The following is a 27,091-nucleotide window of genomic DNA, read 5'->3' on the forward strand; positions in this document are numbered from 1 at the left end:
GCTTCTACAAAAGCTTTAAAAGAACAACATCTCTCTTCTTTGAAAAGACGCGCCTACTACACCTGCTATGACAGACTATGTTGAGCAAAAACACATACTTTTGTTGAAGTATGCTTCACTAAAGCTAAAGAGAGTGGTGTTTTAGCATGGGAGAGGACATGCATTTAATGCAAGCATTAAATGCTCTAACGAACACTTCTTTGGACACAAGCCTTCAATGAAGAAAATGAAGTTGTTTATAAACAAAAAAACACTTGCTAAAGATTACATATAAATACAAGAAGCTTTGTAAAATTGAAGTTACCAAACAACAAACTAATCTTTGAATTTTGTTGTTCCCTTTTCTTCAAGCTCTTTTCCTATAAATTCATAAGTTGTAAAGCTCTCAAAATACCTTGTAAATATTGAGAGAGAAAGACTTGACTACTAAACTTGTATATATGTATATAAGATGTTTAAGCTAGTCCATGTGCAAATAAACCCTAACAAAATCTGTTGATTTGTTCTAGAGCCAAAAGTGGCATGGTAGAAAAAGAATACATGTGTTGTAAAGCTTAGGGGTAAGTTGGGTTGTAAGAGTCAAAGTGACAATGAAGAATACTTATAACTTTTGTGAAAATTAGTGAAACTTGATGGGTTGTCAAAAACTAGATGGTAGTCTCGGTAGTAGAGACAAACTAGTATAAAACTTCTACGTTTGATATCTTTATGGCTTTCGTTTTAAACTAACTAAAGGTTTGAATTTGATCTTTTGAAAAGAGTATTTGCAAAATCTGTTGATATTGTCTGACTATATTATTTTGTGAAAATCTCTTATCTATTTTTAGAAAATCGTATTAGACGATAGTTGTGTCTTATGAAATTGCTTACAAAATGATTTAAATAATAATTTAACCTCCCTTCTTGTGATATTTTTATTTACATTTAATCCATTAACCCATTTTGACTTGAAAAACCCCATGATATGAAAGACAAAAGAACTTATAATTGCAAAGATGTAACCTATATCAGTACAAATCCTCATAAAAAAGTAGAAGAGGAACAAAAATCCACCATGTGAGTCTAAGATGAGCCAAATGGTTTTCTAGTATCTTGAATCCTAAAAGAAGGTGTGAGAAGATAAGCACCAAGACACCAAATAAAAATTATCAAAAGGCTTGAGAAAAACCCTTCCATAAGCCTCATAGAAAATGCTACCTATTGAACTAAGGAACCAAAATAAATGCTATAATCTAATCTAAAAGATAGATATATTTTGGGTAAGTGATAAAAGCATTTTTTTTGGGTTCTTAAATTTTTTTTTTGGGTTGAGTATCTCATTAAATAAAATATTTATTTTTGGTCCTTAATATTTTGTCTTTATCCTTATAATATGTCTTTTTTTTAGTCCTTATGATATGTTATTCATTTTGTATTATAGTTCATTTGAATAATATTTGATATGGACTAATTTCAAATTATCAACATATTTTAGGAATAAAAACGAAAAAAATAGATATATTAAAATGACAAAAACAAAATAACAAGAATAAAAAATTATTTTATTTTATTTTATTAGAGACTCAACATAATTTTTTTATTAAGAACTCAAAACAAAATTCGTTAATTTATGAGGACCAATAATATATTTAAAAACAATGTGTTTTAACTTTGAGCCATAGGGGACGAATAAGATGATGCCATTGAAGGTTGCCCCTATGTGTAAAGTTAGAATTTGACTTTTCTATCGTCCTTTCCCATGTTGTTCTAACATTCCATGACAATTATATTAATATTTAATGATAACATTTAATTTTAAAAATCATAAAAATGATATAATTTTAAAGGGACAGCAAACAAGCCAGATCCTAAAGTTAGTAGTTATGGACTCGATGAGATGGATTTGTTGCTAGTAGCTGGACATACAATCGGTCCACGCCCCCTTTTGGATTGGATATGTATCATATTGGGTCAAAACCGACCTGATGGGCCGATGGGTCATTCAGCAAAACGACGTGGTTTCAAATTGGGGAAAAGAAAGGCCAAGAGAGTCGAGAAACGGCACTCTCACCGGCGCGCGCACCCTCTACTCTGATCCAGCGACTCCTAATTAAGTTGGTAATAATCAGCCACACTTCAAGCATTAATGTTTTCTCTCTCATCATCTTTGCCTTTTGGGCATTTTTTGTTTTTCGTCTTTGAGTGAAAATATCTCGTGGCTTTATTTTGATAGGGAACATAAAAGACTTCAAATTTCCAAGATGGCTGCAATCTTTGCTTCCAGATGCTCTCGTGGTTTGTTATTTTCACAACCCAATTTGTGTTTTTGTTTTCCAGAGATTGAGCTTTTTTGTTTGCCAAACCTTGATAACTATGCATTAGTGTGCTCCTACTTCAATGGAACTTCAAAGTTTGTTTTATTAAAGTTATATTATAATTTATGTCTTATGAGCTTGAATGTTGTCTTGTCTCCAATGTTAGTTGATTTTTGTGTTAATGGTAGATGCTTATTCTAAAGGACACTGCCCGGATCCTTTTTTTTTTTCTTTTTTTTTTTAAATTTTTTTTCCAATGTAGTTATGTATTAGATTGATGTTTGATTTCTCTGAAATTTCATGTTTCAGTGACTGTTTCCCCCCTTTTTATAAAGGTTTTGTCTAATGTCTCCTGGAAGAAGTTACATCTGGATTATAGGATTCTTTTGGCATGTTCAAAAGGGGAAAAAATTTATTTTGATTTTGATGTTTCTAGTGAGTTCTATGGTAATGGAGCCCTGAATCTTATTTTTGCGGGGAGGGGGGTGGAGCTGGATTGTTGAATATGATGCAGCCACTAATTTGGTCGCACTGGTACAATTGGCAGTAAAACAGTTTTTGACTACTGAGTTCAAACTGAATTGAGGTAGACCTTTCATATTTGAAAGAATGAACTAGTTGTGTGTTTCGTATATACTATATAGTAACAAACCATAATACTTTAGTGGCAAATATTGAGATTTGCATGGACTGTCTTGTACTTGATTCATATTGATTCCATGCTACAGTAATTGATAACTAAGTTGTATTGAAATGTATATAGACAAATTACTTAAGTGCATTAACTACATCTGGCACTGGCTATGTGCCTGGAATGAGTATTGTAGCCATATGGAAGTACTTGTGCATCATAAGTAATGCAGTTTCGCTACTTTCTCCTGTTAGATGCATCTTTAACATTGAATTTGATTTCCTATGCAACATATTGCTTGCTTCTATATGTCCGATTTTTATTTAATTTTCATAGAGATCAAGTTGTGTATATTGCTAGATATGGTCCTAAGCTAAATTTCATCTAATTCTTGAAATACTTCTTAGGATTGTTAACTCAAGTTCTTATAGTTTAGCAGCCAAGAAGTCTCTTCACTTTACTGTCCATAGTTTTGTCCAAGAGATTGAACTACCTTTATTCTATCTAAATTCTATCTCCCTTACAAGGGAACAAGAGGATGTAATACTAATGTAAACGATAGTAAATTTGAAACCTGAAGTGAAAAAATAGTTGAAATAAAATTCGCTTACTGAGTTGGTTACTACTATTGTTCTTAAACATTGATTAGATACAGTAATTTCAAAATTAGATTTTGTGATATTATGAGTTGTGAGACTATGCTAACTTACATTGATTTAAACTTTCCAAACACTGTTGCTTGCGGATTAGAATCATAATCATATATCACACAAAACTTGATGAACTGCTTAGTTTGCTGCAAGGCATTCCTGTATAAACTAGTTACGGTTATGAACTTTAGGCAGCATCATGCTAATGAAATATATGAAACCAAGATATTCTAAGCAAAGACTAGTTTCAATTGAGCATGAATGGAGAAGCTGTGTCATGCAATTGTGACACATGAAACATAATTTTGGTGGCAACATAGTGGTGAGACAGGTATAGATGGGAAAACACCAGTTGGAATCATTTTAGTGAGTGAAGATGAAACAAGTTTTTGGGACTTGAAAGATAATAAGCTGCTTTGGAGTTGCACCTTTTTTTCAAAATGTCATTTATTTGGCTGCAGAGTAGTTCCAGTATTTTAGCCAAAATCTTCCTTTCTGCTTGGGTGGGCATGTACCCTTTGACATGCTATGATGTTTTTTCTTTTTCCTTTCTTGTAGTATCGCTTGTAGCACCAAGAGGATTTCTGGTCCTCCTGTTTTGTATTTCAACATTGCAAGATGATTTTGTTGCTCAAACATATGTAGCACTGGCCAAATGTTATGCTTGCTATAATCCTTTTGTTCAACAACTGTGTTTAGAGCTAAGCTGAATATATTAGCTCAATATTGTTCTCATGTTTCTGATACCCCCTCCTATCTTTTTCTTTTACAACTGAACAATGAAGTGAATATTTTTTATGTTGATAAAATGATATTATCACCTCTAACTTATTACTTCTTTTGGTTTCTTGTGTTGAAAAACCAAAATAGTGGGCCGTTCTCTGTTCGGTGGATTAAGCAACAGTTCCCCTGGTTTATTTACCACATTACATGAGATGACATGCAAAAATTTGTTTTCTCAGGTCAGTGCATGAATTAAGTGCAAGATCATGTTTGGACTATCTTTAGTTATATATTTTCATCAACGCTATACTTCGCAGTTTGCCCTACGTGGTGTTGGTAAACCTATATTGTTTCCTTGTACTGCAAAGATATGCCTGCTCTTAAACAAGTCACAAGTCCATTATTTCACTTGCTGATACAATTTTTCTCTGACCCCAAAACCAAAAACTCTTGCCTTTTGCAGCAACAACGTACCTTCATACAGATGAGGACTGTTCTCAAGGTTGTGGATAACTCGGGGGCTAAAAAGGTGATGTGCATACAGGCATTGAAAGGGAAGAAAGGGGCAAGATTAGGTGACACAATAATAGCATCTGTGAAGGAAGCACATCCTAATGGAAAAGTGAAGAAAGGAAAGGTTGTATATGGGGTAGTGGTGCGTGCGGCAATGCAAAAGGGGCGTTGTGATGGCAGTGAGGTCAAGTTTGATGATAATGCTGTGGTGCTTGTTGACAAGCAAGGCCAACCTATTGGAACCAGAGTTTTTGGACCAGTGCCTCATGAGCTAAGGCAAAAGAAGCATGTCAAGATTCTTACCTTGGCAGGGCACATTGCATAAATGAGAAAAAGGGCTGTCCTTGAGTTTTGTTATGAATTCCAATGTCACATCTACCATTTTTATATTTGGATATTTTGATGTGATGTGCAAGTTTGAGTTCTTTATCAATTTATGAGGAGTAAAACAGGTGTAGAAGGCTTCTACTTAAATAACTAGTATATGATTTGGTTTCTTGCCTAAAAATGAACTAGAGACACGAAAGTCATGTTTGTTTCATATTAACATATCAACTATTTATGATTATGATTTTTTATTTAATTTATATAATTGTTCACTTTTTAAATAATTATAAATATTCCACAAAACGTATTAACTACTCATTAACAATTAACCTTAAGACACTAATAAAATGAATCATGCAAGTGAGTAGAAATTGGTAGGTGAAAGAAAGGGTTCAAATGCAAGCATACATACCAATTAATGTAAAAAACCAAGAGAAAAGGAGAATGTAAGGAACATGTTATGAATTATGATACTCGAATATACTATTTTACAAGTTCTAAAGCACATGCAAATCTTAATCTTTTACAATACATATCATTCCCTTCTCTTCCAAATACTTAACCTTTATGGTTATTTCTTCTCGTTAGGGGAAAGAAGACTTTTGGGTTGTCCCTCAAACATTCTTTGCTTGCTTTGTTTACCCTGCTAGAACTTCATTATATATACCCTTGAAACTGCTTGCAAGTATTTCTAATTCTACACTTCAACTCATATTCCATCATATCGTCTCGGACTTCAATCTACTCACCACAAAAGATCTTAATAACAGCTTCTTCAACATGGGCATCCTTGGAACAATGGCAAGAAATTTGGACACAATTGTGGGGTAAATGAATCTGTATTATTTTATCATATATGCAAATTATTGTCATCTAGACAAAAAATTTGATCAAATTCTTTATTTTCTTACCATTAAGTTTTCAAATCAATTAATAATGTGCAAATTTTTTTAATTCCATAGCATATTCTTAATGGAAGCTATTTAATGTTAGAAATAATCAATATTTTATCATATAATTTGAGAATTTCATGATAAGAACACAAGGATCTTGATTTAAATTTTGGTCTTTTTACTGTGTTCCATAACATACATTATTTCCAATCCACTATAACTCCAATGGATAACTACAATACTTCGTTGAATTAATACTTTACAAACTTCCCTTTTTATATAGAATACTTTCATAAAATTGCATATATAATGTAGTTTCAACTTTTTATCAGTACATATATAACATTCTTTTTTTTTTGGTTTTCTGTATGCCAGGCCTGGAGTATTGCTTCTTTATCCTTTGTAAGTATATGAGCAATCCTGTATCAGTCATTTTTAACTTTCCTAATTAATTCTTATTCGAAACAAGAAGGAAACACATTTTTTTGTGTGTGAAAAGAAAGACAACACACACATGCACTCACAAACTGATCCCAGGCATGCACATAATCTGCTGTATGAATTAATATTGGAGTCATATGATAACTACATTCCTTGTGTTATGAGTAAATTATAACAGATACGCATCAATGAGGGCAATTGAGAGTCCTTCAACCTTAGATGATCAGCAGTGGTTAACATATTGGGTTTTGTACTCCTTCATCACCCTCTTCGAGCTTTCGTGTTACAAGATCCTAGCATGGTACGTACATATTAAAAGTCAATATATTCATACAAAAAAATAAGTTAAATACATATATAATAAATATTTTAATATTTCAAAAGTTCTTTCATGAAATCAATAGAAAATAATGAGACTAATGCATATACACTCACAGTGTAAAATAGTTTTACATCGTCTTTGTAGTTATAAATCACCGTTTGAATTACTTTAAGATAATTATTTTAAAAGTAAAAAAATTTATCATATATAATGTGTTGTGATTAAATAGATAATTATGTAAAAAAAATTGTACTGTTAGTATATAATTCTTTTTCCCAAAAAATAATAAATAAAATATAATTTAGGTTCTTCAAGATTTGGTCAAAATTAATTTTAATCTCTACATTTTAAAAACAATAATTTTGCCCTTTTGGTCCTTATATTTTTTGGAATGTAGTAGAGTTTTGTCCAAGGACTAAAAATACTTTTTCTAATACTGAAACAAATTTTGATCAAATCTTACAATTTTGATTAAATCTTGAGAGATCTAAAAAAGACATTTTACTCAAAAATAATTATTCTTTAAAATAAGTTGAAATAAACACAAAATCAGTACAATTGTAACAACAATTTAACTTTATTTCCGTGCGACTAATTAAACAATTATCATACATGTTTAGGTTTCCAATTTGGCCATACATGAAGCTAGTGTTTTGCCTCTGGCTGGTATTGCCAATGTTCAATGGAGCTGCTTACATATATGAGAACTATGTGAGGCAATACGTCAAGAATATAGGAAGCTACTATGGAAATTCTAAGTATCCCGAGGAGCAAAAGAAAGTTCTTCAGATGATGAGTTTAGATGCAAGGAAAGCTGTTGAACGTTATATAGATACTCATGGCTCTGATGCCTTTGAGAGAGTAATCAAAGCAGTATGTTATAAACTACTCCAATATGCTTTCATTAGCTTAAAAATTTATCTTTCTTTTAGAATAGAGGAACTTTTATTATCTCCGTGTTATAAATAACATTTCATATATTCTTGAATTTTATTGCAGGCTGATAGAGAAGCAAGGAGGCACTGAAGATTAATTTGACCAAATTGATGCTTAAAGAATTTACATATGCTGTAATCAATAATTGTTGTGCATGGATGACTAGGTCTCAGAAATTATTATCCTTTAATTAAATGCCAACAATCTTTTTAATTTTTTTTAACACTATGTAAAGTTATCTATTTAGTTTCCATGGTATGAGAATTAAGGGCTTTCATTATCAAAATCAATTAGGATTTAACTCGGCTGGTTACAAAACAATAACAAAAATTTTTATTTTTTCAAAACAAAATTTCTCAATTTATTATGCAGAGTCACCGACTAGTTTATAATAAATCTTAATCAACATAATCGGTAAACACTGATCATACTTACCAAACGAGTCTTATGATTTTTAAGTTTATTTTCTCAAACATCACCTGAGATATGATTAGTAATAGAATTCACATATATTCATTCTCACTAGAAAAGAGAAAAGCTAAACCATTTATTAAATGGAATGAATGCACTTTTTTTTTAAATGACTAGCTATTAGTTAACTTTTAAAACTTGATTTTCTTCTGTTCCAACCATGATCGATTATAAGGTACATTTTATTGTTATATAACTTTTGAACAAAAAGCCCTCATAGTTATACCGAAATTATCAGTATAGGATAATAGGAACCATATATAACTTTTTTATCCTTTAGTTTTATTGACTCCATTCGTATTACATTTCTCAAAAGGTTATACATTTTCTTATTTCATTACAAATCATTTCAAAATCTACCAGATTCATTGTATCTTTTATAGTGTAAACTAAAGTGTTTTTGGAAACTATAAAAAAATTTCAAATCTATCTTTTATAGCGTTGGATTTAAGACATTGCATAGAACACATCCTTAATTTTTGTTGAAAATCTTAGATTGAGGACTATTCATTTACAATTAATTGAAAGCGTGACAAGCATAAAAATCTATTTAGGATAGATTCTGATATCATGTTAGAAATTGAATTTGGACTTAACTGAATCATACAAAATCGACTTGTAAGGTGAAAATTACTTTCCACTTATATATGTTACAAGGTGTTGGATAGTTTTTTTTTTTTGGTGAATTTGGAAAGCTTTTATAAATATATAGACTATATCCTTTACTAATCTTTTTAAAATTATTTTAATTAAAAATATGAATAATTGGAAGAAAAGAAATAATAGAAGAAAGTGTAGTCATCACTTAAGAAATAAAGGATACACGTAAATACATGTAACTTGAATCCCATGCCACAAATATTAGGAAGAAAAGACATACCTTTTTATGAATTCTAATGGCTTGACTTCCAGTGATGAATAATGCGTGTTTTTCCTCCAAGGGTATGAATTGTTACAAGGGGCACATGATGGATACTTGGGTGCTCTGTTCCTCCATCGGGAACAATGCAGTCCAAGAATTCACCTGAACAATAATAAACATTGAGAACTTGAAGTGTTACTAAGTGTTGGATGCCAAGAGGTATTGTATTGAGTTGAGGTATTCTTCCAAATACTAAAGGTTATTATCCCATTCTAACAAACAGCACTAACAGAAACCCTTACATTTTTCAACAAAATCAGAAAAGTTCATTGTTGCTGCTTTATTCCTTTCATAACACAAACCCTTGCTGAGTCCATTGTTGCTGCTTTATTCCTTTCATAACACAAACCCTTACATTTTTCAACAAAATCAGAAAAGTTCATTGTTGTGACATTGGAATGCCTTCTTGCAAAAAAGTTCCATAGACTTTTTAAAGTTAAAGGTTTCAGCTCATGCACCTTGTTAAAAGGAGAATTCTTACAAGAGGTAACAACTTCCCTGCTTCTAGTTGTGATTAATATTCTACTTCCATTGTTATTATCAAGCAAGGCATTTTCAATTTGAGTCCAAAGTTTTACACTCCACACATCATCAAAGATAACAACGGACCTCTTGTGTTGCAAATATTTTCTCACTGCATCAAGCAATGAATCTCGATCCATTTCAGAAATATACTGCGGAGGCTCCTTCCCTTCATCTTCAAATAACTTCTTCAACAAGTCTCTCATCAACTTTTCCAGCCTTCCCATTGTTAAATACTCTGCTGGCAAGGGTAGTTTTTCCTAACCCTCTCATTCCCACCACAGAGATGACAATGCGCTCTGCTGGTCCCTCTACTAACCAACCAATCAATTCATCTTTGGGGTCTTCAAAGCCAACAACTTCAGAATCTTCAAGGAAATGCGGATTTGATCAAAGGAGATGCTGTTGGACACTTTGGCAACCTCCATCACTGCTTTGTCCTTTTTAGAAAAAAGTTGATTTAGGGAGTTATAATTTTGAACTCTTTGCATGATTCCATCAACAACTGACTTAATCTGCTGAACCTCTGATTCAATTCGGTGATGAGGCATCAAAGTTTCAATGAAGTGAATGATCTGACAGAGCAAAGCTGCACATCCAAGAGCATCAGGCTGACATAGATAATGTATTCATCAATGACATCTTGTATGCGAAAAGAGGTTTCTCTCAAATCTTTCACCAATGTTCTGATCCCCTCATTCATGTCGTCTCCTTCATCTGCAGTCCTGCTATCTGCATCCTTGAGGAAGACTTGAATGACATCTAGTACTTATTGTCATTTGATGAGTTTGCTAGCTTCAATTTCTTCTGTATTGTGGTATCAGAATTTTGTGTTCTGAGACTTATTTATTGATCCAAAGCTTCCTAACGTCTACAATGAGAGGAAGACTTTCAAGTTTGCCAACATCTTTATTAAATATTTTGTTAGCAAGTTGCGCTTTTTCCCTTTATTTTTATTGTCATAATAGAGCAAGTAGCGAATCTTGTGAGTTGACTAATCTGTGAATGGGACTAAACAATTTCAGTTCTCTGTCAATGTTAATTTATTTTAGGCTTACACTTCTTCTGAACATTTATGTTAACAACGTGCATTCCAGCTTTGCAACCACTGACTAAATTGGTTTACTAGAAAAGATGAATGATGAATCCTTGTATATGTGACTTAAGACTTTGAAAGTCTTTTAAAAACTTATTAATCTGCTGTAATGATCTTGATTGACAGCAAAAATAAAAAATAGAAAATGCTAACCCGCGTGGAATAATGGGTCGAGAGCCAATTCTTATTTTCTCATAACCCATGATAGTTTTATTTATTTTGAAAATTATTATCAATTTGTTACTTGAGTTTAATAATTACAAGTCAGTTGATCCTTGGTGTTAGATACCAAATTCACTAATGCACGACAAGGTTAGAGACAAAATTGATTGATGCATACTAAATTCAAGAATCAAAATGATTTATAGTGTTTAATGTTTGGAATCAAAACATTCCATTCTTAACATTAGAGATTAAAATGACTTAAATTATTAATTTTCAAAAATTAATATATCTTTTGATAATTCTAGATATTAAAATAACTGATAATTATAATTCAATAATTAATTTGACGGTTTACTCATTTAAATCTTCTTACAATGTTTTATTGGGATTAACTCATCTAATCATTATTTTTATTTATAACAATTATATGAGATACCCTGTTAACAAGGTATATGCAATTATACACTATTTCTTATGTATGAAAAAACTTTCCATGTACCAAATGTCTCCTAAAAGTAGTCATATCAATTTTGCACCTGTTTCAGCAACCTGGCAATAAATACATGGACAATTCTGTTATGTTCATGGATGTTGGATACACTATTAAGGCAAAAAACTAACACCATTAAATGATGAATTACACCTAAATTATGTACATTTTTGTCAAATTTCCTTGAAGTTCTAGATCCTTACCACAATCAGTAGTCACAGCAATAGGAATGGCAGAATGGACCGGTGTTGAGTTATCCTGATTTTGAGAGGGTTTCAGAATATGCTTAGCACCTGGGCTAAGTTTCACAGGACCTGATATTACCACACCATCCAGGTTAAAAGAATCAAAGCCTCTTGGATTTAGATTCTGAGCCTCATTCTGACAACATTTACCAATTGCACCCACTTGGAGATCAAGTTCAACTTCTCTTGTGTTTTGCTGCACAGCCATGCCAGTTAAGTTTTTCTTCACTTCTATATTAGGTAACTTGTTAGGTTTTGCAGGATCAACAAAACTAGTTGAGGGTCTTTTCCTGGAATTGGTGCATGGATGATGCACTCTGGCACTCATATCATCAAATTTCACTCTGTCAGTGACTTTAAATAAGTTTCTACAACCACTATCTATGGCAGAGGGTGGTTTGATAATGGGGGAAACTGAAGCGTATGGAGAACGAGAATGAGGATGAGGATGAGCAGTTGATGTTGGGTAACGAATGGTCTTCCTGGGACAGTGAGTAGCAACTGAAGTAGGAGGATACAAAACATCTGATGAATGGTTCACAGATGAAATTGTAGAATCATTTCTCCAAGTATTATGAGGAAAACTTGTACTAGAAGAGCTCCCAGGTGGCCTTTCATGTGTTGAGCTTAAGGGCCATGGTGCCAAACTGCTATAGGACCTCTTGAACCAAGATGATTTGGCATGTTCTTCAACAATTGGGTGCAAGAAGGGAAATTCAAAGGCTGAATTCGCGACACGGTGGTGCATCTTCCAGTCATTCAGCTCACGACTGCTTAAAGTAGACTGATTGAAATTGCAAGGATTAGATGATACCTGAGAATGAAAGCAGAATCCTTGAGATATAAACTGCTCAGGCAAGTCTTCAGGTGGCCTATTATATATTGCACACGAAGTAGTTACTTGGGAAATAGTATGCAAATTAGTACTAGCATTTCTGCTGACTCCAAGGCTTCCATTTTGAGATATATGATTACTTCGCTGGTTAAGAAATTCAGAGTTTGGACCATTCATCAACAAGGTACTTTGTAATGCCTGTTTGCTTAGAATTTTCACTGATTGAAACACATTCTCAGTTTGTCTCTGTAATTGAGAACCAGATGCTGAATCTGGCATGTAGCATCTTCCTAACAAAGAATTGTCCCTAGCAGCATCTACAGAATAATGCCTTCTGGATTCCTCTTCAGCCCAAAGAACTCCTCCCACAAATTGTTGCTTTTCTTTGCTGCTTCTACCAATCGGAACATCTTTACCCATCAACCTCATTGTTGGTTGGCTGCAACTTGGTGAAACAAGACCTGAGCTTCCTCTTGGTGAAACCATTCCATATTCCTCGTGATTTGGCACCTTTTCAAGTTGATTCTGATTCTGATTCTGTTCAATGAAAGGGTTTCTCATGAGGTTCAACTCTGAATCAAGTGGCTGGACATAGTGATTTGAACACCAACCAGAATTATGCTGGTAGATATCTCCTCTCTCCCTTCCATGTAACTCTCTAACACCTAACCTTCCTGAATAGTGAGGAAATGGATTTACGCTATCTTGAAGTGTCTTCTGAACAACATGCCTCTTACCAATGCTTAAACATTCCTGGCTACTTTGATGGATAACATTGTTCACAGGTAAGCCACTTAAAGAACTTCTTAATGTACATGATGTCTCAGGCTGGTTCATCCCAATTTTTCCACTTGAACTAAAGTTGATTAGGTCACCATGAGAATTGAGTGGCAAACCATAAAAGTTCTGCTCCATGCAGTTATTCCTTATACTTCCTCTCCCCCAGCCAGGCAAGAGAAACGAATTATCAATCATATCAGCAGAAAACGTGCCTGACAACGACCTGTCACCCAAAGCTTGGCCATTATTATCATCGTTTCCATATGTGTGCAATGGAAATTCAGGTCTGTTATTTACTTCGTTACAGGAAGCAGAATAAGAGGGTGAAGGCTCCAAATATGTCCTTGTGTGTGCATTTGTAGACTGAAAACTTGGACCTCCCAAATGATCAATGAACTTCCCAGTGTAACTAAAAGCTTCAGATTCACACGGTTGTGTACTTATACCAGAACTTTGCCCCCCTTGAAGTTCTGAAAGAGATCTAGAAAGGTCACCATATGAAGAAACATGCACTGTAGTTGTGTTGCCTCCATCAAACCGGTCTAAATTATTATTATCACAAATCGTCACATTGGATAATGATTCAGACTTCTCTTCTAAGTGCTTTGATTTCTCTTCACTGGTACACGGCTTTAACAAATTTTGTACAGCAACAAGTCCTAGAGTATTAGAAAATTGTTTACTTTCAACCATAGGACAAACCTCCTTTCTCTTATCTGTGTTAATGGCAGTGTTGCCATTTCTGTTTTCCTCCAAGTTCACAGTGCCTTCATCATTTCCAGTGAGCTTCTCCTCTCCAAATGAAGAAGCCGGCATATCTGAAGATAAACTGAACACGGCTTCATCAAATGAGCTTCTCTTTTCTGGACCAAGCACAGAATCCTCAGCAGAAAATCTCACATGCTTGTCTGATGGTGGCACTTGAACATCACAATGGGTTTCCTCAGTGCCATCTTGAATATTACTACCAATTGAAGTACTTCCATAAATGTGTTTGTGATTCTTAAGAATACCGCCAATGGGAGACACTACTACCTTTTGTTGCTTTCCAACTGAGTCCCAGTTTTTCACTTTTTCCTTATTTTCTTCTGATAATGTCTTTAAACCCAATTTCTTTTCAAGAGCAGAAGAAGCATCAATGTCGTCAAGTTTAACCTTTTTATTCCCAACAGTGCCTTGCTTTGTGAAACTATGTACTGAATTCTGCAACTTGCGCTTGTAAACATCTCCCTGAGACATTCAAAATTAACCAAAACTTGACTAAGCCTAATAATAATAATAAATAACAATAGTAACATACAAAAAAAATCAACATCATTTTTTAAGTGGTAAATAATATTAAATGGTGATCATTCATATATGATTATGCCTAGATATGTCCCCACCACACACATATAATTCAAGGAAATATTATTTTACAAGAAATAAAATAAAAATATACAAATACAAACATTTATTGAAAGGAATTAAGTATAGATTAAAATAATTAAGAAAAATCAAAATATTTTTTAACAAGATAAATAGTTAAAAAATAGTTATAGTATTTTTATTTGATATAAAAACTCGTACGACATATGTTATAATATATTTTTTCTTGATAAAAAAAAAAGAAATACATAATTACATAAGAAAGAGTGTACATACAGAATTTATCTTAGAATTTCGAATCAAATTTATGATATATAGTAAATGAAATAAAATGGTATGCCTTACAAGAAAATTTGATGGGAAGCTTCTAAAGGCATGCATCCATTTTTTAGTGGTTTTCTAAAAGAAAAGTTACGTTTTCAATTAAAAAGGTTTTAAGAATTTGAGTATTTTTTTTAAATAAAACTTTAAATACTATTTTATAATTGTAAAAAAATAATCACACAAAAAATTCTAAAAGAAATAATTAGAAATAACATTTTTTTTAGCTTAATCAATTTTACCTTTTAACTCTCTTTTTTTCGGCAGCATCTTACCTTTTACCTTTTAAAATTTATCTATTTCATACTAATGAATACAATTTTAAAAATTTAACTCAAACTTCATAAATAACAGATGATAATAACGCTTTTTCAATACATTGGTGATTGCTTAAAAAAAAATACGTTGGTCATAATTAAATAGCCTGTGTGAGGGATGTAATAATATTCACATGCACATGCAGCTGACGCAAATAAATTCTAGCATTTCTCTTTAAGCAAAACAATTGAAATTAGTCTATTTAGTAATATTTATTTTGAAAAGAGAAAAATAAACTCATTACCGGTAAACACTTTTCTTGTTTCCTTTTAGGTATAGGGATAGGTCAAGACTTTAAACTAAAAAAACAACTATTTCTATATATATTGTAAAAAAATATGGATGTAATTCCCTATATAACGGAATAATTCCCTCACTTTTGCTATTTATTTCTACTTTGCATAAGTATTAGAACCAAATTTTCACCCAAAAAAAAATATTAGAAACAAATGCTAACTATCAAATTTATCAAAATTAAAAAAATGATAAGTGTCAAAACTTAACAAGCAGTAATTAATAACCCCGACCATGCCATGCTAATACTTATAAAGCTATATTAGTGATCATAATTAAGTTACTTTCTTTTTCCTCTTTAAAAGAAACAATCAATGCATTTAGTGTAGTAGAACATGATTAATTGATGAGTTTAATTTGATGCACTTCTTTCTTCCAACCAATTATGTTATGTAGCATATAAAATATCGGCTGTAAAAAAAAATATAAAATATCAAACCATTAAATGATGTAACATCTTATCAGTTAAATACAATTCATTTTTTTATACTCAGATCACATCAAAATTAATTTTTAATGAAATCTTAAATTATTATTTTCATTAAAAAAATTAAATTTCTTTTTGGATTCAATATATTAATTTATAAAAGAGAAATGGATATGCTTCATGTCCAACATCCACGTAATAATGTCATTTAGATATATGTTTGGGGGTATGATTATAGAGAAGGAAAGATAGGACTTTTTTATTTTAAATTAAGAAATTACGTGATATTTAAAAATATTTGAAATATTAAGTAATTAAATTTATTCTAATTTATCATTTTAATATTAAAACTTTAAAAGATTATTAAATTAGAGAATATCTATTATAAATGAAAATTTTGCTTGCTTTTTTCTCTTCCAAAATATAACTAAACATACCTTCAATTAAAATGATATCAGTCTACATATCCTTGATAATGATTTTAGATTTTAGTAAAACAAATAAAGTCCAATTGTTATACATTTTCACAGTAAATTTTTTCTACCATTCCATAAGTTCACACATCATTACAAGAGTTCAATTTCCTAAAACTAGTGACTGTGAGTTTGTGATATAATGTTATTTTTGAACAATATATGACTATACAAAGATCATCGTGTAAACATATTTTTCACTGATTTAAATTAAACCCATAATTATAAATATCACATATTGTTTTTAGAATTAAACTGTGCATGTAACCAGCGTAATGTATGAGTGCTTTGTTTCCAAATCTTATCTCATTCATAAGAAGAAAAATTATTTTAACTAATATTAATATCGATCAACTACATATCCCTAAAGGCTAAAACTGCTTAGTTAATACCATAAAGTTTAATGAGCTTATTCAATTTTCACAACGTCTAGCTGTAAATGAAAGTAAGCTTATGCATTAAGTAGTCTATCATAAACTTTAATCCTCGTTTTTATAAAAATATAATGATCTATGTAGTAACTGAATAAAATAACATATTAACAATAAAATTATTAATTTCTTCAATATTCGTAAAATTTACTTATATAATTTATCTATATTTATAAATAGTTGTGTGATATAGTTACTAGTTATATATATCACAGTTGGATTCAATTCAATACCTTCTCAGTCCTAACAACAAATTTGTCTACTTTGATTTTTCATTGCATTTTATGGTTTAAAAAAAACCCTAGAACTGTAGTAACTGAATAATCGTATTCTGTCAATATTCACTTTGACGAATCATAAAGGGCAACTTTATGTTTGACAGAATAGTATATGAAGTTCTTTAATATACTGGCAAAAAAAGGTACGAATAATTTTACAACAGACCAGTCTTATCAATTTTCGTATAATTTTAGTACAAACAAGTCTTATCAAATAATTTAGTTCTTAAAGAAAAGAAAGTTATAAAATAATCTTTTTGAGTTATAAATGTAGAACAATTTTGTTCTTTCATTTAAAGGCTAAAATACCACATTTAAAATCTTTTAAGATTAAATAATTTTTCATTTTTAGGGGTCAATGCATCACTTGTATACTTTTAATTTTCAGGAACATCATATATATATATATATAACCGTTCAGAAATCTATGACTTCTAGAGTCTCGATACCATATATAGTTCACTCTATTTTCATCTATAAAAAATACTTGATAGCATGGGACCAATAAAAAAAGTATGATTATAGAATCAGAATATGATGTTGGAAAGTAAAGCTATAACTAGAGTCTAAAATTAGTGTTGAAATTTTGTAGATTTAAAACGAGCGCAGACGTGTTTTTTTCTAAGAGAGTCCAACCGAATCCAACTTTGAAATTGCACTGCATTATTATTCTCAGCCAGTTTTTTAGTACATATATATCAAGTCTAGGGAAAAAGTTAGCACCGACCAAAAAGATCACATTATATCAGCATCGTGCAACCTCTAGTCCTCTATCAATGTACCGATAATATATATCAAAATTGAATTACCATGTACTTGTATTACTTTCGGGCTATATACTCTCCTTCTAGGTTGTGATCGATCTGTTAGACACCCAATGATTTTTATCTAAAAGATAAGGATTATTTACCTATCAAATTTCATATCCCACGTTGCATACCTTTTCTATTTGAGAACATAAAGGCTGCATTAACAAACATTATTATATGAATAGTTATAGTTATGTAATATAATACAAATAATATGAATATAACATTATTTAAAAATAACACCAGAAAAAAAAAGCACAAACTCCTATTCACTTGGCTTGACAAGAATAAAGTTTTCTTAATTTATATTTTTTTTCTTTTTATATCACATCATTCATTTTGTTTTATATTTTTTTTTTACTTTTTATATCTCTCTTAATTTGCAAAAGCTATTGTAAGAAGGTGTAGAGCATAATTTATTTTGTAAACAAGGAGCTAATATTAATTCTAGACTATCACACAACACTTTCCATACGAGAAGTCTCACAACGACACTAACACCATTATATATACTCCATGTATCGCCACCTACCCCGCCTTTACTCACGAGTCATGGCTATAACTGCATAAAACAATATAGTAGAATTTCATAGGACAACGCCCATGAGATAAAGATCCATACCCAAACCAGTATAAATTTTCAGACGGTGTCCCTCTCGAATTGCATAACAAAACATCCCTATATATTATAGACCCATTAATCAACGATCCTTCATATTCTGAACCTAATTCACTCACACAGATCCCACAACCCAAACCTCATCATGTACATACACTTTTCATGACCCATAAGATAATTACCCCCAAATTATTAACTAATAGTAGTAGTAACAAGATACTACTACTATAGTAATAAAAAAAAGAAAATATCATCATCATTAGGCACACCTCAACTCTTCCACCTAGCAGCTAGTAACCCATGACATGAATAGGCCATTAGACCCTTATCTTCTTCACCCAAGTGCCAAAATAGAAACCACTCACTACGTTCCTCTAATCACAGACGCGACGCTATCTCTCAAACCAACCCTTTTTTCAGCATCAATTTTATGAAGTAAAAGCCACGCGTAGAGCTCTCAAACCTATTATCGCATGGCACCATCAACTACATCAACACTGAAACTATACATTGGGTTATATTTTATGCCTCAAAACCCACCAATTTAATCCTTACTCGCCACCATTTAGCTGCAAATTATGGGAACTAAGCATGCATACACGAAAGATTATCTTATATTTTATGCTATGAAAATCACACATAACATAGCATGACGATAATGACAATGACATGTATAACAACATACATAAAAAATAAAAATAAAAACCATACCTTCTTCGCAGTGAACTCCTTGTTTAGCTTTTTTTTCTTCTTCCTCTTTTTGTTTATCTTCTTACTTTCCTCGTTTAGAGTCACAACACCACACTTTTCCACTTTGTTTTTCTTCCTCATAATAACCTTCTTCAACTTTCTCTTCTTCGTCACGTTGTTGTTCGTACTCTTCTTGCTCTTGATTCTAGCACCGGAGAAACCGTGTTTCTTGAACTCTTCTCCGATCTCTTCGTCGTCTTTCTCGGCCTCCACCAAGAGTTTTCCGTCGCCGTCGATTTGCGGCGTGACGGTGAGAATATCGGCGAGAGAACGCTTCTTCGGCTCTTTCGGCTTTGGATTATTTAAACTCGGTTTCCCCCACAACTCATTATTCTTCATCGCGGTTGCCTGGCAACCGTTGATGTGCGTGTTCGCCGCCATCACCGTAGCGGAGTTGAAAACCCTACAAACAGGACAAAGCATCTCCGATTCCTCCTCTTCTGCTGTGGAATTCGAGTTTCCTACGACGGATTTCACCGAATCGAACGAAATTCCGTTGGATCTCAAGGTCTCGAGCCGCTCCGAGAGCCACCGAAACTTTGTCACCATGATCGAAACCTCATCAAACGGCAAACGTTTAAGCTCCGTATCGATCTCCGGCAGCAGCGGTTTCTCCTCTTCCATGTCCTCTTTTAGCTCGAAAATCTCCGCGATGGAGCGCCTCTTCGGCACCTTCGATTTCGACCTCCTCATCCACTGCGGCTCCTCCCTCACAGTTCGCGTGAGACAACCGTCGATATGCGCATTCACCGCCGTCAGTGTCGAGGCGTTGAAATCTTGGCACACGGGACAAACAAGCTCCACCTTATCTTCTTCCTCTTTCTCCGATTCGCTCTCGTACTGTTGATTCAACCTTTCTTCGATTCCTCCAGCGCCAGCGAGGTCGGATCTCAGTCCGGCGAGCTCATCCGACCACCGCCGCAACTTTGGAGTACTCATAGGAGGCAACCGGGACTCGACCTGGTTGCGGCTGAGTCCGGCTGCGGGGAATGGCCAGCATTTGAAAACGTCGACGGATCTCATCTTGGAAGTGTAGTCCCTGCCACACCGAATCATAACGGCAGAAAGAAAGAGACACAGTTAGTTAGAGTCACAGTCATAACAGTGAAAACAAATTAAGAGGAAAAACAAACTTAAAAAATTAAAAATAAAAATAAGTATATAATAATAAAATATCCATATGTATGCCTTATGGAGAAGCCATGGAATCTAAGTGCCATGATGAAGATGGATAATGAGAAGAAGAAGAAGAGAGAGAAAGAGCGGGGGGGGGGGTTTGGTTTTTAGAGAGAGAAAGATAATGGTGGTGATGAGAGTAGGAGTATTTTTCCGGCTTAAGGGAAGAGTGATGAGTGTGATTTTTTTATTTTTCCGTAACAGTTTAGCTTTATGTGTGCGTTTGTTTTTCTATCTTAAAATTTATGAGTGAAAAGGACGTATGAGAGAGAGGGGAAGTGCGACCTGAGCATCAAAAAGCGACTCACGCTCCACGCACTCACCCTACATACACCTATCAACGAGGAAAAAACCTAGACAAATCATATTCTTTCTGTGCTTTTTTTTATTTTTTTTTATTTCATTCAAATTTAATTAGTTCTATGTTGCTAATTTGCTTTTCAAAAGTTTGGAGTTCAGATTAGCATGGGTTATTACTTATTAAAACCAAACCTTGATTTTAATTAAGAAAAAAAATTATAAATTGAAAATATAAAAAAAATTATCCAATCATTTAATGATAACTTATCGTAAATTTTTTATTTTTAAAATAATTCAAACAATAATTTATAATTAAATAACTATAAAAATGATTCATAAACATTAAATTCTTTTAAATAAATCACATTTTAAACACCTAAAAATATTTTTAACCCTTGGTTTGATACAACGAGGAAATAGAGAAGAGATAAAGGACTAAAAATATTACCACCAAACACTTGAATAAATTGGCTTGGGATTATTACAATTTAACTTAACTAACAGATTTCAAATTTGTAGATTTGCAATGCATATGCTTTAAAATCACTATAGAATTAAAATTGCTATGTTTTTTTTTAAAAAAAAATCATTATTACTTTTAATTTTGTAACAGTTCTAAAGAATATGCATCTAATAACATTAGGTGATTTCAGTCAGCAAGAATAAAAGGGTTAAAAATTATAACTATAAAGATTAGAATATTTTAAACTATACAGAAAAAAAAATGAAAAATTATTCCAACAAGACCAAAACGGTAATTAATAGTTTAATACTATTATTTCGCACACGCAGCGTGTGCCTTGTTATAGTTTTTGTTAAATATTAAAAAAGCAAATGTCAAACTTATACGAATACATCAATCTCTAATCACAAAATAAAGTCATACAAGATTGTAATTGAAACATTAACGTTTAATCACCTTTTAAGAAGTTTCATAATTGTTGCACGTTCCTTCTTCAATTGAGACAAAAGAGATGTCTCTGACCTCCAAGTGGGACTTGCTTGATAAGATTTGCTACAGTCAATCGTGTTAGTCTTTTTATGGTTTTTACTAAGTTTTTTTTTATTTTTATTCTTATGATGTTTAATTACTATGTTAAAAGCCATGTAAGATTGTAACTTCTATCATGGTTTAATATATAATATAAATAATACATGCATAAAAAGAATAAAGACTTTTAGTATTTTAATTCTGTCATAGGTATAAATAATAATAATAATAAATGGCATTCAACCCAAGAGAAAACCACAACACAAACAAAAGAAGTGAGATACAGCTCGCTTTATATTTGTGGTATGAAAATAAAGCTTGAGTAACACACAAACATACACGACGTTCATATTATAATTACATAGAACAAACATCATTATCATTAGGTACTCATGCAATGCTATGCTAGTCAATCATTCTATCTATGTATAAAAAAAAAGAGTCAATCATTCTATCCTTAGATGCATGTGATACTATTCAAAATCCTTTTTGTGAAAGTAATAACTTAGGAGTTCAAGAAATCAATGAATCACGTCACCATGGGCATTTGGCACTAACTCTCTTAATTAGGATGGAACCCCTCATCGACAATGAGTCAAGATTACCCAATTTGCGAGGATGACACCCCCAAAGCCAAGGCTCAACGAACCCTTCATTGCCTTTTGATAGGTTCATAAAAGTATGCTCGAAAACATATGTATATCATTTCATGATGCATGGTTTCGTCTTAAGAGTCTCATCTTAAAGGTATAAATGTGTTTTAAGAGTCTCATCTTACAGATCATTAATTTCAAGAGTTTTTCACTTTTAGGGCATGGTATCGCCTATTCTGATCACTACATGTTATTTTAATGTTTAAGACATTAACACTTAAGTACAAAAACATTTCCTTGCCATTTTTAATTTTTCCACTTATCTATCATTGGTGGGGGGGATTATGGAAATAATAACATATAAGTGCTAATTATTTCTTCATGTTTTTTCTTCTATAACACCGTTGACACTTTTATAAGCTATTAATTGCATGATTTGTTACTGTTTGCATACATGAGGTTACAAAATTGGAATTAAAAGGCTTAATTTAGTATCTTAAAAGGTTACTGTATATACACACATATATATATATATATATAAGAATAAACATTAGAAGTTTGAGTCTTGAAATATGTGAAAAAAATTTCTCTATTTTTAATCTCGAATGAAGGGATTTAGACATGCCTCTATCTAAATCTTAGAAAATAAATCAGATATCGGGTTGCACCTAAAAAATTGTCAGAATTTTCTTTTAGAATATTGGTGATTGTCACTAACAGCACAATTTTTCTTCTCCTTTCTTTCTAACAACCATATTGGTATTGACTAGCTAACGTGACTAAACACGTAAAACTTGTAAATTTGTGAATTTCATAGCTTTCCGGTTCCTTAGAAATAAGGTGATCGATCCCACCTCACTGATGACTAGGCCTTGGTGAGAGACCGAACATGATCCTTTGCAACTGCTACAAAATCTCGACCTTAATTAAAAATATATTTGACAACTCCATAAAATAAAAATTGCAATTGAATTTAAAAATGAAACACGTATTAAATCGATTATTGAACCTTGCATGCAGATATATATTAAAGAACTGCAGAGATCGTGGTCCGGTTGCCGGTGGATGGGTGACTCATTTATCTCTTTGAATTACTAAAGTAGTGCGTGTTTGCTTTCAATTTTTTAAAGTAATTAACTACGTCAAAACAGAAGAAACAAATACTTACTTCTACGTAATAAGAATATTAGACGTGAAGAGAAAATATTCTATCCACATTATATAATTCGTTCCAAACATACTGTAGTATACTATAACAACAAGATCAAAATGTCAAGGATACATTATTGTAAGGGCCGTTTCAACTTTCAATTATATCAGTTATTCATGCTAATAAATTCGGTAATATATATGCACGCATTTCAACTTGTCATGATATTAAAGAAAAAAAAAGTATAGTAAAAAATAATGGAAGTGTATTATGAAGCTTTAGGGCAAACGCTAGTACGTACATGCATTTATTTCGTCAAGCAATAAAACTGCTATAAAATTATGAGAAAATTAAATTACGAGTATTTTTAATTAGTATAAAACAAATAAAAAATCATATTACATAAACAAGATGAAAAGTTCACAATGAACAGAAAAACTGTAACAGTGTTCATATAAAGATATCGTATATGAATCTATATATATTTATTAAAGAATGTTTTAGAATAAAATAATTAGAAAGAGAACAAACAATTGCCCCTTCTTCTTTTTTTGAAAAATCGCTTTTGTAGCAATCCTTTCCTTACTCCTTTTCTTAATTGGTTTTTACCCATTAGTTTTTTAGGTTGTTCAGATGACCTATCCCACCCTTTCTATTTTTCTACTTTCTTTTCTCATTAAAGGGATCGAGCAACTTTTCCCAATTACATGGAATTCTATTTTCCCTATTTTATTATGATATATAATATATAATTATACAAAAGGTACTCCAAATATATGATCATTTAATTATATATACTCATACATATTCTCTAAACTTACAAATTTCCTTTATATATTAACTCAAATATATAATAATTAATATCTTTGTAGCACCTCGTCATTCAAAACTACAAACTGAGCAGCAGTAGCAAAAGGACAGGAGCAGTCACCTAATTAAGATTCAATATCCTAGAATTTTAAGGTTATAAGGAAAATGTGATCAGAGCCTTACTTCGTTAAATCATCTTTTCTTTTCTTAAGAATCAGTACGTCACACAGAGCTTGACACCTTTAAAGGTGCTGGTTCTCTTTGGGCAGGTCTTTCTGAACAAGCTGCCTACTAGAGTAAATCTGTCTCATATAATAGTGTTCTTCTTCTCTTGATATATAGCATTGTATCACGTGTCTGTTATCAAAATGAAGAAACCATTCTTCAAGTGCTTGCACATTTCTTTTACTTGCAATTTGGTAAGGTTTTATTGGTTAGATGTGGTGTTGCAAAGTTGCAAATGCCCTGCAATTTGTTCTATTTTTATTTTTTATTTTGTTTGGGATAAAAGTGGTACAATGGAGAGACACTCTTAATATAAAATATGCCAATGTTATGTTAGGAGTACAAATAAAAACTTATCTAATTAAAGGATTACTACTCCAAATTGCAACTAATTCCACTCTTGCAACACTACTCAACTTGTCTTGGCCCTAAATGTCACCTAATCACCTTAGAAAGGTTGTCCACCAAACAGAAAAAATGAAAAAGTGACATCTAGAAAATTCAATCCATATCCATGAAAAGATGAGAGTTTGTATTGATTAAATCCTTAACACTTGTATATCAACCCACATTTGACATTTTACTCTATATTTTGCTGCATGAAGTTTGGCTCTTTCGTAATTAAAAATTCATCAATGCATAGTTTGCTACCCGTATATGCTCGCACACCCAGTGTCAGATAGCCTCACCCTAAAAATACAAAGATATATTTATTTAATGGGTAAAGTGTACTTTTGATTCCTTAAAATGTCATTCAGCTTTAATTCTTGAAAAAAAAATATATTTGTTTTTGAATTGATAATATATTTTTAGTCTTTACCAAAAGTACTGATTCCTTAAATGTCATTCAGTTTTAATTCTTAAAAAAAGTTAATATATTTTCAGTATTCACCAAAAGTACTGATATGGTTTTAGTTTATATAGAGTTAGGAACTAAAACAACGTATTTTAATTAAATTTTAAGTTTAATGATTACATATTGATTGTATTTTATATTATTAATCATAAATTATCTTTTATATAATTTTTTAAAAGATTATTATAAAATTTATCAAATTTATTATATATGATAGTGTGTAATTGGTGCATATATGTACACATGCCGTAGTACCAAATTTATTAGTTTGCCACCACTCAAAGTATTAAATTCATCTGGTCCATATATGTACACATGCCGCAGTACCTGACTTCCCACCTGTAGACAACAATATAAGAGCAGAGAGTGAGTTTTTGAAGAAGCAATTATTATTAAGATAACAAAAAATGATTTGACACAAGTGATTCAACATTTAATTTTTTAATCAATATTTAGGATTTGATTTTTTAGTTAAACATGAAATTATAACTACTAAATGTATCACTTTGCTTCAAAATAAATCGACTCGATTAGTGAAAAAGAAATTAGTTGGGTTTTAAATAAAAAGTCTCATAAATATGTCTTTGTTAAAAAAAAAACTATTATTATAATGCTCATATTTCAAATATTCCAGCTTGGTCGTACAATGAAACAGCCTCCCCTAGCTAGCTGACGAGTAATTATGTCCAAAATGGACCACAAAGATCACAGACAGAGGGGTCACTGTGATCTATGGCAGTGCACAACAACTACGTTAAAGTGAGAAATAAACAGGAGGGGAAGGGGGAAAGGAATAATGGAGGGAAACTGAAAGGAAAGTTTTTTTTGTTTTGGAGGAATCTTTTGAAGTGATAGTGTAAATTATGTTTAACACATGCAATAACTTGTATTTAGTTTTCTAATCATCTATTAACCAATGAAGTTTAAAACACATACATTATTAGTGCAAAAAATACATGAAAAAAATATTAATAAAGAAGATAATAGAAAAAAATTATATAAAATTATATATATATAACTCTCTTCACCTTCTCCCCTATAAATACTAGAAGTATATAAGCACATCCTTTAAATAAATACATATTTCATTCAATAGTAGAAGTAATTAAGAAAATCCTTTACATGTATTTACCACATTTGCCGGCCCATCTTCTGACTTCATCTAAGCAGTTTTGATACAAGACCAAAATAAATCAAAATTAATTTAATAAAATCATTAAATTAAGAGATACTAGTAGTTATTATTTATTTTGACAAGCACCCTAATGCGTGTTACGAAGATATATATATATATATATATTTGTTTCTAGGCATGGGTCCGCGATAATTTGAGTGTTATACATCAAACTTTAAATTAACGTAAATGCATGGTCATAGAAAATGACATGCGTTCCACTAGAGAAGGGCACAAGAGAGGCCCACACACTATGTTTCTAAGAACATCTACTTCCAAAAGGTTATGGCTGGTGATAAAACCACTATGTAGCGTGAACCTAATTCTCTTTTGAAGTTTCTATACTTTTATGAGATTTGTTTTCTTATCCCCCACTCCCAAAATAATAATAACATGTTTAGTGAAAATTCTTAAAACACCACTTTGCAATAAAGTTCTTCTATAACCTCTATCGGCATCTCATAGAAAAATA

At 31.8% G+C, this 27,091-nt stretch overlaps 3 protein-coding genes and 1 long non-coding RNA gene across 8 annotated transcripts; 2 read left to right on the plus strand and 2 right to left on the minus strand.

The window, feature by feature from the left end:
• Positions 1 to 1,957: 1,957 nt before the first annotated feature.
• On the plus strand, positions 1,958 to 5,379 carry LOC114423365 (50S ribosomal protein HLP, mitochondrial-like). Of its 3 annotated transcripts, XM_028390104.1 has the most exons (5): positions 1,992 to 2,097; positions 2,213 to 2,274; positions 2,731 to 2,880; positions 4,446 to 4,537; positions 4,762 to 5,379. In XM_028390104.1, exons 4-5 carry the CDS (start codon positions 4,511 to 4,513, stop codon positions 5,134 to 5,136), a joined length of 402 nt encoding a protein of 133 aa, XP_028245905.1. In that variant the 5' UTR covers positions 1,992 to 2,097; positions 2,213 to 2,274; positions 2,731 to 2,880; positions 4,446 to 4,510; the 3' UTR covers positions 5,137 to 5,379. The 3 variants fall into 3 exon arrangements, with proteins under 3 accessions (XP_028245903.1, XP_028245904.1, XP_028245905.1); XM_028390102.1 differs by lacking the exon at positions 2,731 to 2,880 and having other exon boundaries at positions 1,958 to 2,097; XM_028390103.1 differs by lacking the exon at positions 2,731 to 2,880 and having other exon boundaries at positions 1,990 to 2,122.
• A 296-nt stretch (positions 5,380 to 5,675) lies between these two features.
• LOC114423923 (HVA22-like protein f) lies at positions 5,676 to 8,020 on the plus strand. The gene is made up of 5 exons (XM_028390835.1): positions 5,676 to 5,965; positions 6,407 to 6,433; positions 6,651 to 6,773; positions 7,415 to 7,667; positions 7,794 to 8,020. The coding sequence occupies exons 1-5, from the start codon at positions 5,919 to 5,921 to the stop codon at positions 7,818 to 7,820; spliced, it is 477 nt and encodes a 158-aa protein (XP_028246636.1). The 5' UTR covers positions 5,676 to 5,918; the 3' UTR covers positions 7,821 to 8,020.
• LOC114423924 lies at positions 6,572 to 10,567 on the minus strand. Of its 2 annotated transcripts, none has more exons than XR_003668956.1 (3): positions 9,366 to 10,567; positions 9,082 to 9,225; positions 6,572 to 6,765 (listed from the first exon to the last, which is right to left on the minus strand). It is a non-coding gene; the product is annotated as an uncharacterized LOC114423924 (long non-coding RNA). The 2 variants fall into 2 exon arrangements; XR_003668957.1 differs by having other exon boundaries at positions 9,733 to 10,560.
• A 747-nt stretch (positions 10,568 to 11,314) lies between these two features.
• LOC114423367 lies at positions 11,315 to 20,710 on the minus strand. Of its 2 annotated transcripts, XM_028390106.1 has the most exons (4): positions 20,533 to 20,710; positions 19,306 to 20,383; positions 11,600 to 14,486; positions 11,315 to 11,455 (listed from the first exon to the last, which is right to left on the minus strand). In XM_028390106.1, the coding sequence occupies exons 1-4, from the start codon at positions 20,562 to 20,564 to the stop codon at positions 11,448 to 11,450; spliced, it is 4,005 nt and encodes a 1,334-aa protein (XP_028245907.1). In that variant the 5' UTR covers positions 20,565 to 20,710; the 3' UTR covers positions 11,315 to 11,447. The 2 variants fall into 2 exon arrangements, with proteins under 2 accessions (XP_028245907.1, XP_028245906.1); XM_028390105.1 differs by having other exon boundaries at positions 11,410 to 14,486.
• Between the last annotated feature and the right edge of the window lie 6,381 nt (positions 20,711 to 27,091).

The sequence above is a fragment of the Glycine soja genome, chromosome 8, assembly GCF_004193775.1.
Source record: "Glycine soja cultivar W05 chromosome 8, ASM419377v2, whole genome shotgun sequence".
Lineage (NCBI taxonomy): Eukaryota > Viridiplantae > Streptophyta > Magnoliopsida > Fabales > Fabaceae > Glycine > Glycine soja.

Coding starts and splice junctions, on each gene's coding strand:
- LOC114423923 (XM_028390835.1), top strand. CDS start 5,919: ATGGGCATCCTTGGAACAATGGCAAGAAATTTGGACACAATTGTGGG. Junction 6,774..7,414: donor TGTTACAAGATCCTAGCATG/GTACGTACATAT, acceptor ATACATGTTTAG/GTTTCCAATTTGGCCATACA. Junction 7,668..7,793: donor TTGAGAGAGTAATCAAAGCA/GTATGTTATAAA, acceptor ATTTTATTGCAG/GCTGATAGAGAAGCAAGGAG.
- LOC114423365 (XM_028390102.1), top strand. CDS start 2,241: ATGGCTGCAATCTTTGCTTCCAGATGCTCTCGTG. Junction 2,275..4,445: donor TGCTTCCAGATGCTCTCGTG/GTTTGTTATTTT, acceptor AAACCAAAATAG/TGGGCCGTTCTCTGTTCGGT. Junction 4,538..4,761: donor GCAAAAATTTGTTTTCTCAG/GTCAGTGCATGA, acceptor TGCCTTTTGCAG/CAACAACGTACCTTCATACA.
- LOC114423367 (XM_028390105.1), bottom strand. CDS start 20,564: ATGGCACTTAGATTCCATGGCTTCTCCATAAG. Junction 20,384..20,532: donor TTCCATGGCTTCTCCATAAG/GCATACATATGG, acceptor TCGGTGTGGCAG/GGACTACACTTCCAAGATGA. Junction 14,487..19,305: donor AGGAGTTCACTGCGAAGAAG/GTATGGTTTTTA, acceptor TGAATGTCTCAG/GGAGATGTTTACAAGCGCAA.